This window comes from Pantherophis guttatus, chromosome 11 (assembly GCF_059756535.1).
Source record: "Pantherophis guttatus breed Tessera chromosome 11, ASM5975653v1, whole genome shotgun sequence".
In the NCBI taxonomy this organism is placed as follows: Eukaryota; Metazoa; Chordata; class Lepidosauria; order Squamata; family Colubridae; genus Pantherophis; species Pantherophis guttatus.
Window position 1 is genome coordinate 11991381 of NC_142073.1, and position 13125 is coordinate 12004505.

At 42.6% G+C, this 13125-nt stretch overlaps 2 protein-coding genes across 2 annotated transcripts; one reads left to right on the top strand and one right to left on the bottom strand.

Moving 5' to 3' along the window:
• Positions 1-652: 652 nt before the first annotated feature.
• Positions 653-9936, bottom strand: LOC148112281 (chymotrypsin-like protease CTRL-1). Its single transcript, XM_087877314.1, has 6 exons — positions 9771-9936; positions 8193-8296; positions 5969-6043; positions 2923-3103; positions 2237-2370; positions 653-988 (listed from the first exon to the last, which is right to left on the bottom strand). The coding sequence occupies exons 1-6, from the start codon at positions 9934-9936 to the stop codon at positions 827-829; spliced, it is 822 nt and encodes a 273-aa protein (XP_087733440.1). The 3' UTR covers positions 653-826.
• LOC148112282 (leukotriene B4 receptor 1-like) lies at positions 6394-11998 on the top strand. The gene has a single exon (XM_087876970.1). The coding sequence runs from the start codon at positions 10628-10630 to the stop codon at positions 11615-11617; it is 990 nt and encodes a 329-aa protein (XP_087733096.1). The 5' UTR covers positions 6394-10627; the 3' UTR covers positions 11618-11998.
• Positions 11999-13125: the final 1127 nt, after the last annotated feature.

The window sequence follows — 13125 nt, forward strand, 5'->3', positions numbered from 1 at the left end:
AAGATCTAGTGAACTGTTTTCTCCACCCTGTCTGTTGCGGTTTCTTTGCGTACCCTGGGTGCTCCAAAAGCAGAGTGGTGAGACCAGAGGGAGAGAGGGACAAGCGCACCTTGCTTGGCTTCTCTGCTTTTGCAGAAAATGGGTGCCTCAACTTGCACAAGATCATGGCCCCCAGGAGCTTCCAGTCTCGGCCCCCAAAGTGTTTGCAAGCTGATGGGACAACTTTCAAGCAGCATGATTTCACTGCCTCAAAGACTTCTGTCGGCATGCAAATGCTTCCCTGCACCGAGATTGGAAGCCTTTGGGGGAAACTCACTGAGGCTGCCCGCCGTATCAGAAGTCGGAGTCAGAGAAGCTGAGCAGGGTGCGATGGTCCCGCTCTCCCTCTGCTCTCACCGCTCCACTTTTGGAGCACCGAGAGCAGGCAAAGAAATCATAGCAGAGAGGCTGGAGAGGAGACCCGACTCAGGGGGGGGAGGGGGCGGGAATAGGCAGAGTGAATGTTGCATCACCTCTGGTCATTCGTAAGGGTGAACAACCGCTGTGGTGCTCCAACATTCATAACCTCGGGACTGTCGTAAGTACTTGGGGGAAAGTTATGTTGTAACTTCGAACAGTTGCTAAGTGAATTGTTCTAACTCGAGAATTACCTGTAGTTTATTTCATTTTATTATGACAGATGATTACTGGAAGAAGATTTTTTCTTTGAAATGAAAACTGATGTGTTTTTTTCCGTATTTCGGTTGCAAGAATGTATGTTGATATATTTTCTACATTGGGGGGAGTCCCAGTGAGAGCATTTGTCTTGTGTCTCCCAGGGGTGTCATCAGTTTCTAGCTACAACTTGGTCAATCCAGTTGCGGAATTTGGAGATTCGGGCATACACAGCAGGAGTATAGACGTTACAGCTGGGGGTTCCCCAGGAGACGACCCCAATCAGATACCAAGATGAGCCTTTCTTGCATACCAGAGGGCCACCAGAATCACCCTAAAAGGAAAGAAAAGCAAATGCTTTTAAGAAAACCTTTCTTTTTTTTTAGCCTGGGGGGAGAAAAATTAACCAAGGTGGAGCCCAAATTGTACCAAAGATGTTTTTTCAAAAGGCGACTGGACACTCTTTTTGGTTTTCCTTGAAAACGTTTTGCTTCTCATCCAAGAAGCTTCTTCGATCAGAAATGGAGAAGCTTCTTGGATGAGAAGTGAAACGCCTTGAAGGAAAACACAAAGGAAGTCCAGCTGCCTTTTGAAAAAGCACTTTTGGTGCAACCATGACCTGGATGACTGAGAATCTCCTTAGGTAGCCCAATTTGTACTTGAATAAGAGGCCTTTGGGGAAATCAAGGATTGCAAGCTAACCTGGAAAACTCAATTAGCATCCTGGACAAAGACACCAAAGGTCAACTGTTGAGGAATTCGCAGAGCAACCCTAGAGTAGCAAGGGTGTGCACATGAAAGCGACTGAGAGCAGTTGCGAATAATCACAGCCAACACACAGATACACTGAATTGTGTTTACTTTTAGGAAATAGTAAAAAGGCACAGTCCAATAAACAGTCCAGGTCATACATAGATAAAGCAGAAGATAGTAAAACAATAGTCCAGGGCTATTCCAGTAACAAAGTCTTCTTACCAGTCGTCGTAGTCATACACAAATAACAGTTGCAAACAGTAGCAAACACAGCAAAGAGCAGTAACGATCAGCAAAGAGAAATAATGATCAGCAGAGAGAAATAATGATCAGCAGAGAGAAACAAACCGTGTTTCATGCTTCCTCTTAAGGACATTGGCTACAGAGCTAACCAATCAGGACACAGTATGATGCAGTCTTAAAGCTATATTGAGGTTTTATATATTGCCAACCCAACAAGTTAGGTAATTATCATTTCCTAACATCAACCATTTTTGTTTGGCTGCCAAGAAGACCCCATAGTCACATCCTTGAACGCCACCAGGAGTTGACCTCAACCCAAAGGAGATGACTTTGACCTTAAAAAGCCCTTTGAAGCTCTTCATCAGGCCCTCATCTCTACATCACGGTTGGCACTCTGGTATCCTTTGAGTGAGTGGAACTCTTAAGACCTCCTCCAGTCGGGCCAAAAAGGTATGAAAAACCTAAAGAATATTACTGGGTGCCTTTCTCTACCTTGCCAAAATGAACCCATGGCTGGACACAAAGAACCTCCCTCTTTGCAGTTCAATACGCTGTCCAGATAAAATCTTCCTTAAGAGATACTTACGTGGCAGGATGTGGATCCGGCTCCACCTGCACATACCATAGAACTGGTGATAGGCCTGGAATGTTTTTGCTGGCACACATTTACTTGCACCAAGGGAAGAACGACTTGTTGTAATATGACTGCAGATTCTTGTGCTGGCCAAAAGAAAGAAAGAAAGAAAAATCTGTGTGGCTGAAGCAACTAGTTGGAATTTTATTTATTTTATTTATTTTATTAAAATGTATATGCCGCCCTTCTCCCGAAGGACTCGGGGCGGCTCACAACAGTAAAATCACAATAAAACAGCAATAATAAATAAGATGAAAAGATTCAATTAAAATCCCACAATTAATTAAAACTCCCAAAACAGAATCAGACAATTTGCTTAAAAAGCCATGTCTTCAGGTCTTTGCGGAAGGAACGGAGATCAGGGGCCATCCGGAGCCCGGTGGGTAACTCGTTCCAGAGGGTCGGTGCAGCCACAGAGAACGTCCTCATCCTGGGCGCCGTCAGGCGACATTGTCTGGCCGACAGCACCCAGAGGAGGGCAGCCCTATGTGAGCGCACTGGGCAGTGGGAGGCCGGTAGGAGGTGATCCTGCAAGTACCCCGGGCCCATTGGCAGAGTGAATTCAAGAAGGCAAACTGGTGTCTTTGCTTTCCAGTTTGGGTTTTCTCAGCCTGCCTGATTCCCAAATGGCCACTTACAGTTCAGCCTGTCCCGTCCCCAACCGGTTGTGACACACTTTAAATCTGGGGATAAAACTTCCGTGGAAGAAGCCAGGCAGACCGGAGATATGTACTTATTCAGCTGCACTGGAGCAGACAGCTTCAATAGGGTGACGTCATTATTTAAATTGTAGGGGTCCCAGGCAGAATTGGTAATCACCTGCAAAACATCAGGAGTGGAGGGAGAAACCTTAAAAAATTATAGTCTAAAAAATCAAATCAAATTCTGCTTGATTTAAGATCTTGGAAGTCCATCAATCCCTTGTAGGCTCTTATTTATTTTTATTTTATTTATTTATTTTTATTTTTATACCGCCCTTCTCCTGCGGGACTCAGGGCGGTGTACAGCTGAGATAAAACATAGCGTATAAAATTTAAAAACAGTTTTAAAAAACAATTAAATGATTTCGGCCCAATAATTTAAAACAACCCAATTAAAACCGAATTCAATTAAAACAGAGAGGATGGGATCAAGCCAGCCTGGCTAGATGGTATAAGTGTGCTTTCAGGGCCCGACGAAAAGTCCGGAGGTCTGATATCGTGCGTATCTCAGGGGGTAGGTCATTCCAGAGGGCAGGTGCTGCCACAGAGAACGCTCTCCCCCTGGGGGTCGCCAGAACTTCAGAACTTTTTCCATCCAAAAACCAAGATTAACAGCAACATGGTTATGCAAGACTGATAACTGTTGCTATTTCTGGATGGAAATATCGGGTTTCTCCATATCGCCTTTAGATCGGGTGAAATCTACTTACCGTCCCTACTGGTTCGGAAGTACACGCTTGGACCCCCTGGGTATGCACAAACCCTTCTGCGCATGCGCAGAGGGTAAAAAACCAGGAAGTAACGACGACCAGGCGGGTGGGCAGAGCCTCACGCTGCCGTCGTTACCGGTTCTCTGAAGCAGCCGCTGCCGTCGCTACCGGTTCAGTCGAACCTGTCTGAACCAGTAGCATTTCACCCCTGCTCTAGATCTTAATCTAAAATCACAGATTCTGTGAGTGCTATTTTTTCCTTTGTTAAGAATTTCTAAAGGAAAATAAGTAAAAAGAAAATCTAAATAAACGCATCAACGTTTATTTTGACTTAGCAGAGCCAACCATCATAATTTGCAAACCAGCTTTTATAACTTAATGTATAGTGAACTAATTAGCCCAGAGATCTGCAACTTTAAATACTCAAAGAGCCATTTGGACCCATTTCCCACAGAAAAGAAAACACCGGAAGCCACAAAACCTGGGTGGGCGTGGCCAACTCGATGTCACTCACTTCTACCAGTCACATGACCCCCCCAGCCACGCCTACCCAGCCGGTCATTAGGGCAGAGAACCTGTTGTTAAAAAACACCGTGAACCACAAAATCCTTTTGACATCTCTCTCTCTCCCCTCCCTCCCTCTCTCCCCCCCTCTCTCCCTCTCTCTCTGTATCTCTCTATGTCTCTCTCTCTCCCCCTCTCTCTGTATCTCGCTGTCTCTGCCCTGGCCGCTTCTCCATCCCCCACCGTCGCCCTTACCTTCTCAGGCCAGGCGAGGAATAACTGGGAGGGGAGGGCAAGGGGTGGGGCCAGCCAGTGGTGGGATCACCTGACAGGGAGCCACAGCAAAGGGCCCAAAGAGCCGCATGTGACTCTGGAGCCGCAGGTTGCTGACCCCAGAATTAGGCCAACAAACTATGGCTTAGCAGAACTGTTTGTCATGACATCTGTCACGACATCTGTGGGGTTGCATTGCCCTGTGCATCAATAAATAATTTTAAATGGTTTCTATTACAAACTACATAGGATTACAAGATGATCGGGAGGTGGGACCAAAACAACAACAACAACAAAATGTTAAGATGATGATCATGTGATCTTACCTCTATCCCTGATGCCTAAATGTGCTTTCCTTGCATGATGCACTCTTGGCTCATTTGGACATTGCCCCAAATGAGCCACTCACCTTGATTATGGATCGCCGTTGGACTGGCGCAGCATTATCGAATCTGTTCTGCAGTCCAAAGTAAGCAAAATGTCTTCCCGCTCTGGAGAAATAAAAACACAACTCATGTCTAACGTGCTATAGTGACCTTCTTCTCTCTGATGCATACGTGCAGCGAAACTGAACATTCAGACATACTGTAAATCAATCCCTTAGTGCTGGGGATGGAAGAAGAAGAAGGGTAGGGTAGGGTAGTTTAGGGTAGGGTAAAAAAATAGAATAGAACAGAAATAGAGCAGAGTAGAGTAGCGTAGAAATGGAAAAGAAATAGAAAGGAATGGAATGGAATGGAATGGAATGGAATGGAATGGAATGGAATGGAATGGAATGGAATGGAATGGAATGGAAAAGAATAAGAGTAGAGTAGAGTAGAGTAGAGTAGGAATAGAATAGAATGGAATGGAATGGAATAAGTAGAATGTAATGGAATGGAATGGAATGGAATGGAATGGAATGGAATGGAGTCCCTTGGGAGTTGGGTGGCATAGAAATGCAACAAAATAAATAAAATAAATAAATGGAATGGAATAAGAGTAGAGTTGGAATGGAATGGAATGGAATGGAATGGAATTCTTTATTGGCCAAATATGATCAAACATAGGAGGAATTTGCTTCTGGTGCAGAAGCTGTCAGTATTCACAGGTAAAACAACAAAGTGATAAGTCATAGATCATAAATACGTAAATAAGCTATCATAAATAGATAGCCTCTATTGAGATTCAAATTCTTGAATCTCAAATCATTTTGTTGATTCAGTAGTTCAGAAAGGGATAGAATAATTTGGAGATGCAGATGGGGAAAGAGATGGTTAAATCGGATAAGGCCTTTTGATGGTCAGAGGTCAAAGGTGAGAATTCTCTTTCACTTTTATGGGAGAGATACAGTCTTAGGGCAGGGGTATCCAACCTTGGCAATTTTGAGACTTGGGGACTTTTAACTCTCAGCCTCTGATGATTCAAAATAAGGATGAAAACTGGTAACATGGTGCCTCTAGGACGATGATCAATATAATAAGAACACGGAAAGGATTTATCAGTACTTACTCCACATTGCAGTGAGCAGCAGTAACAACCCAATTCTCATTGATCAGGGAACCGCCACAAAAATGGTGACGTGAGCTAGTCTAGAAAAAAATTCAAAATAGCACAGATTTGGAACGAACGAAGGATAAAATGCATCAAGAAAACAGACTGTTGGACAAGGTTACGCTCCTAATTTTTCCCTCCTTGCTTCCCCCTTTCATTTTTTTTGAGGACTGAACTAAACATCGGGGGAAAAAACCCCAACAATCTGTAGTTCACCTTTTCCAACCTGAACAAATCCCAAGTATGGATACAAACGAATTCTAAAGCCAGGTCCTATTGGCACTTAATTTGACCACTCTTCTCACTTTGGATGCAAAAGTAGCAGCAAATAAACTCTAAATAAATTTGTCTTAAAAAAAAATCACACACCCTCTTCTAACATGAATCCAGAAAGAAAATACAGTACTAAAAGTTGCACACAGATAGTATTAGTTAATTCTTTTTTTTAAAAAAAAGTTTGTACAACAGAGAAAGGTAAGAAGTCTTTGATTTTTTAAAAAAATCAGTTTATTTACATTTTAAAAGATCTTTTTCAGGAATTTCAGGAAATGGGAAAGATGCATACAAGTTCCTGCATACGTCCTGAAGGTCAGCAAAAATGAGATTCCACATTTTTTAAAAATGTAAAACTCTCTACCCAGGTAGGAATACAGTACTGTATTGTTATCAGCAACAAAATTTTAGTCACTTTTTCTGGGGCAGCTTCAAGTCCACCCTACCCTATTTTCACCTATGCACTAATATTATCATGTCATCTGCACCTCTATAACTGGTTTGGTTCTGCAACCCAACAAGACAGACACAGACTTCAGAGGATAATTGGAACTGCAGAAAAAACATTGGCTACCAACCTGCCTTCCATTGAGGACCTGTATACTGCACGAGTCAAAAAGAGGGCTGTGAAAATATTTACAGACCCCTCGCATCCTGGACATAAACTGTTTCAATTCCTACCCTCAAAACGACGCTATAGAGCACCGCATACCAGAACAACTAGACACAAGGACAGTTTTTTCCCAAACGCCATCACTCTGCTAAACAAATAATTCCCTCAACACTGTCAAACTATTCACTAAGTCTACATTACTATTATTATTAATCTTCTCATCGTTCCCATCACCCATCTCCTCCCACTTATGACTGTATGACTGTAACCTTGTTGCTAGTATCCTTAAGATTTATATTGACTGTTTCCCTGTGACTAGCATTAAGAGTTGTACCTTATGATTCTTGATGAATGTATCTTTTCTTTTATGTACTCTGAGAGTGTATGCACCAAGAAGAATTCCTTGTGTGTCCAATCACCCTTGGCCAATAAAGAATTCCTATTCTATTCTATTCTATTCTATTCTATTCTATTCTATTCTATTCTATTCTATTCTATTCTATTCTATTCTATTCTATTCTATTATGTCTTAAAAGGATAGCTTTGTTATGCCAAACTACTCTTGTCCATTGTGAGGAAAATACCCATTTAAAGAAGGGGCCAAGAGTATCCCTTCTTGGAATGCATAGCCACGACAATCAATGGGATCCTCCCTATAAGATCACAGGAGTCACAACGCCCACGGGTTTATGGTCATAGACTCTCTAAAATGATAATAAGATTTACAATAGCAGTGTGAATTATAACACAACCTTTACTGCAGGAATGTAGGATCTGACAACCACGTGGAGTGACTGAATTATAGTTTGACTTGACATTCTGCTCTTCTAAGGAGTCTCCAAGCCTGCCCTTTCTACTAGCACCTTCTAATATAAACCCTCTTTTTATGACCCTGTAATCCCTTAATCTAACGTAGAGTCGGGGCGACTGGATGGAATTGAGAATTTACTGGCCAGATGCCCTTCCTGATGCCTACACAGGAGTTCACAGCAGATAATTTTTCTTTTTCTTAGGAGAGAAATGTATGCCACCTAAGGTTGAACTCTTATGAATGTGAGGTAAGTGTCTTCACCATTAGGCCACCATACCACTCTACCTTCTATCATAAACAATATCCTTTAATTGTGCCCACTCAATTCAATCCGACAACAATTTTATGTTCATTTTCTATCTTCTTCCATTCCAGGGTCCTCAGGCAGCTTCAGCTTGCCTGCTGTGCCTAAAATGCAGTTGGATATAAGGAAAATAGTACTTGTCCTCCACACTATTGACCTACCAGTGACTATGGACAATGTCCTTACCTGCAGTGAGACTTGCCAGGGCCAAGAACCAGGAATGGCATTCACCCCGTTGATAATTCTCTCTGCATCTTTCACATTGGGCTTAATGGCTGGGTTTCCACAGCCTATGAAAAGACAAAGAGAGGGTCAATCTTATAAGTATCTCAGATCTGGACTGAGTAGCCTTCTGTGAGGATCCTCCAAGGTTGTGGAGGATTGTTCAGATTTGTTCATTCGCTGCCTACTCTTGACAAGCTCAGAGAAATCAGAATTTACATGCAACTGGTTGGCTGTTACACTTTAGGCTACAGAATAGAGGCATTTTTATTTTTCAAGTTGAGAAAGTCATAATTGGCCCTTGAGTGATACATGTGGCAGGGCCCACATTCTGAAAATTTGCAAGACAAAATACGGCCAAAGTAAATTTGATATAACTCTGCATGGATGTCCTTTTCAGAATGCTAAACAAACTATCCTCAACATTGCTTCCTATACATTTTTAATCATGGGACATTATATAACAGAGCAATTTTTGAAAAAGGCACTGCTAGAGTTGGAAAGAGCATCCCAAAGAAGGCAATGGCAAGCTATCTTTTTTTTTTTTTAATAATTTTTATTCAGCATTTATATCTTTAACATCTTTGTTACATTTTTACAGCTTTCCAGTGTCTTTGGTAATATCTATTTTGTCTTTTGACCAACTATATACACATACATTTTATATATTACTTACTAATTCATATATTCACTACAATATATACATATTACACATTAAGTATTTTGTTCCTCTATAATATCTTTTCTTACATTTATACATTTATACATTGATTTTAGATTCTTTCTCCAGCCAACTATATCATCTATTCCATGTTTCATAATAAATTGTTTCCTCTCGGTCTTTAAGTTCCATTGTTAATTTATCTGCTTCTGCACATTCTGGCACCTTCTTTATAATCATCATATTTGTTCGAGTAAATTCTAGCTTTGTGCAAATGAAATTCTGGTGGTCGTGATTATGTGGAGTATGAGATAATAAATTTTCTAATCTTTTCTTTTATAATTCCCAACAAAAATAGTGCGGGTTTCAGAGCAATTTTCCCCCCTGTCATTTCCTCTAGCCATTTTTTAAATTTTTAACCAGTATGCTCTTGCTTTGGTACATGTCCACCACATGTGGAAATATGTCCCGTGTTGATGGTTACATTTCCAACAATGTGGTGAGTTGTTTGGGGATATCTTGGCCAATCTCGCCGGGGGATATGGCAAGCTATCTTAACTGCCAGAAAACTGCCTCCTTGGCATCATTCACAGTTCCTCTTTGACGAAGAGTACCGAACCCCCCCCAGAGTTGTAGCTGGAAACACTCTTCCTTTCCCAGCCTGTTGCTCTTTTTTTTTTTTTTTTTGCAAAGGAAGGACATTCAACCAAGCAGGCCTGTGAATTAGGCAATGTGTGTTTGCGCTTGTGTGTAAAGTGTTGCAAGCAATGAACCTAAGCATGCTTCCCCCCCGCCCCCCAGGAACTGCATGATCCATCAGCCGTGATGAAAGAATAGGAAGCAACCAACCAACCTAGAAATGCAACACATGTTTTACTCACCACAGGCAACATCAAGGAGCACTAGGTAAGTAAGAGCCACCCACAGGAAAGTCATTTTGGTTGCTACTCCCAGGAGCTTTAGGTCCCCGGGTAATAACCCTGCTAGGTTTTTATTACTATGAGCCGTGGCGCTTTGCCAGGTGTGGTTGACTTCCCCTCCCCACATCCTTGGATTGATGATAGCAGGAGCAGACTAAATTTAGCCTTGGTGGCATGATGCAGGTGTCTTGACAAGGACGTTTCACCAACAGTGCCACAGAGTTTGCAAACAACACCTGTTTCCCACAACAGTCTTTTTCTTTCAAGCTGAACAGTAGAGTCCAAGCTCCCTTGTTGGCCATTTGTAGAGTTTCAGACTTTGCCTAATCACCCCTGTCTTCTTTTCACCCAACCATTTCTAAAGCCTTTCCATGGGGGTCTCCTTAACACCTTGTCACCCTTTCTCCAGGAAGTCTGGAGACACTAACTGGGGCTCTTTCTGGGAACACTGTGTTTTGTTGTTGCCTGTGATGTAGCTCCATTCTGTAGACCTGCTTTCCTGACAATGCCACTTGCAGACGTCAAAACAGAACTCTTACTCAACCTTGTAGGAATTGGGCCATAGGCAAGAATCCTCTGAAAGGAAGTGGACTGGAGAAAGCATCTCTATTTCTCATGTACGTCTGTTGCAGAACCAATCAGGATGTCCCAGTCTGAGTAAAAAAAAAAACAAAAAAACCCAACTCTCTTTTTAAAAGAAACTGGCCCTTGCCAAAGAGATCTTCTTCTTCTTGGGGAACTTATTGACTCCGTGGGGATCCTGTGCTCCATTTGTCCTGGAGCTGTTTTGCCTTTAGACAAGACTATATGGACACAGGATGGCCCTCCTTCATGCCACAGGGACACTAACCAACGAGACTACGGAAGCTCTGGAGGCCAAAATTATTCCAACCTTCTTCCTCACTTTGTGCTTCTTGATTGGGGTTCCTGGCAATGGTCTCGTGATCTGGACCATCCTTTCCAAAGTCCCTCAGCGCTCATTTACCATTGTCCTCATCCTGAACTTAGCTGTGGCTGACTTACTGGTAATACTGACTGTGCCTTTCTGGACTTACTATTTCGCCAAAGGCTGGGTGTTTGGGGACTTCATGTGCCGGTTCCTCATGTACCTTGTGTATTTGACCGTCTACACCAGCATCTTCTCCATCACGTTAATGAGCCTCCATCGCTTTGCTGTGGTGGTCCTTCCACTTGCTTCCCAAAGATGGCGGAAGCCAAGGGAGGTGCATGTGATAATGCTAGCCGTTTGGTTGCTAGGGGGGCTTCTCTCCTGCCCGTGCTTGATATTCTCATCCAAAGAGATGCCCAGAGGAAAGTGCTCGGATGAATTTTACGACTCTGAGAACCAGCGCCTTGCGGTTAACATAGTGGAGACGCTGTTTGGCTTCGTGATCCCTTTTGGTGTGCTGGCAGTCTGCTACACTTATGTGGCGAGGAAGATTCGGACGCTGAAAAACCACAAGGAAATGAAAACCGGGAAGCTGATTGCTGCAGTGGTTGGAGCCTTCTTTGTTTGCTGGCTTCCTTATCACATCTTAAACCTCATCATCATCTCTGCGTTGTTGCTGAGGCATGCCAAACCCCAGGTCAGCCAGAACTTACTCGAGTCCATTAAAATTTTAACAAATGTTCATGGGGCGGTGGCCTTTTTCAGCAGCTGCATCAACCCTATTCTCTACGCCTTCGCAGCACGGAGTTTCCGCGGCGGGCTACGTGAGACTAATTTCGCAAAACTGTTTGAAAAACTGCGCAATGACACCGAGGAAAAATTAACGAAGGACCATACCGTTTCCATGCAGACTTTGTAGTTCGAGAAGAACCGGGAGCAAACTGGATGGCAAACTCTTTATTTTCTAAGTGGGATGTAATCGTTGCATCTGGGAAGGACTATAGGGGAAGATTTTAGATAAAAGATTTTAAGAAGATATAGGAAAACTGAGGTGAGAACAAAGTGTCAGCTTTGGAAGCCATATTAACACCGGACACTTCCGCACTGCCACCTACTTGTGCTTGGGAAAGTAGGAGGGGAGAATTTGATAGAGCGATTTTTGTTAGATATAATAAGCATTCTTCCCTTCGGTCAAGGTCATGGTATTCCTGCATCTGGAGGAGGAGGGTTTTAATGATGGCTCAAGTTGGGACGGATGGGGATCGGGTCATGTGACGGACTGATGGGTGCAGGGGCTGAATTTGGGATTTTGATTTACTGAGGGAAAACCTGGTACTCTCAGATTCAGGTTTTCCCAAATGTGCCAGTATACCTACTCTAATAAATGGAAGATTTGAGATAATGCCTGTCTCGGAGTTTTTGATTGGAGTTGGGTTGTTCTGGAATGCTGACACAAAGGTCTTCAGATAACTATTTTAGTTGGGAATATTGGCAATTCCATGATGGCAATTTGGGGATGTTTTATTTTCTCCTGTGTGACTTGTTTGATTATTACTGTTTCATTTGTTTTCCCCAAGTAGTTATTACTGCTCTACTCCTCCCCTCAGACCAATCCTACAGAAGGAATTAGTAATGTTTGCTTCTTATGGCTTATTGTATCCAGGTCTAAACTAATTGTAGTTAGTCCTTATTGGAATTTAAAGAGACACACAAACATTAAACTAAGCGTCTTAGCCACTGAGCCACGGCGTCCCTATAGAGTTTCAAGTACATCCTAATTTAATGAGTAGATAAACTTAGTTCATAAGGAAAAATATCTTCCAGGTCAGTCAAGAGACAAAGATATTCTGTGAACTCAGTAACTCTTCCCTCTTTCCCCTCATTTATAATATTCAAGGTGATGATGGGACCCACCAAGGACTCCTCCTCTCCTCCCCAGTCTGAAATCTGGCTTAGTTTGTGATAGTAGGTGATTGGAAACAAGTATGATGTGATGTGTTGCTAGTACAGTATGACTCAGAGAAACTCTTTTACTCCAAACTCTGCATGTAATGGATAAAAAGTGAAGTCTATCTCTTATCTTAATATAGTCAGGGCAAAAGTATTAGAAGGAGGCTGAGGAAACGTTTCCCAACTCTGCATTACTAACAATTGCAGAAGACTTCCTTTCACGAGATTCTTTCTTTCTCTTTCTTTCTTTCCCAAGACTCTTTAGAAGTTCTAGATCTGAGAATCAGTTTAGGCTAACGGCAGTTACGAGGCTAACTTCATAAACTCTGGCTTGGTGGCAGGTGTTTTCTCACTGACGCCAGAACAATTTTTAATTTCAACTCTGCCTACTAAAAGGTGTTGAATTTCAGCATTGCAGTGGGGAGAACGGGAGTGTTAGCCATCTCACAAAAAGAGATTTGGATTGTCCATCTCCCT

Coding starts and splice junctions, on each gene's coding strand:
- LOC148112281 (XM_087877314.1), bottom strand. CDS start 9,936: ATGTGGGGAGGGGAAGTCAACCACACCTGGCAAAGCGCCACGGCTCAT. Junction 8,297..9,770: donor GCTCCTTGATGTTGCCTGTG/GTGAGTAAAACA, acceptor GTCTTTTCATAG/GCTGTGGAAACCCAGCCATT. Junction 3,104..5,968: donor TTACTGCTGCTCACTGCAAT/GTGGAGTAAGTA, acceptor GATGTTTTGCAG/GTGATTACCAATTCTGCCTG.
- LOC148112282 (XM_087876970.1), top strand. CDS start 10,628: ATGGCCCTCCTTCATGCCACAGGGACACTAACCAACGAGACTACGGAA.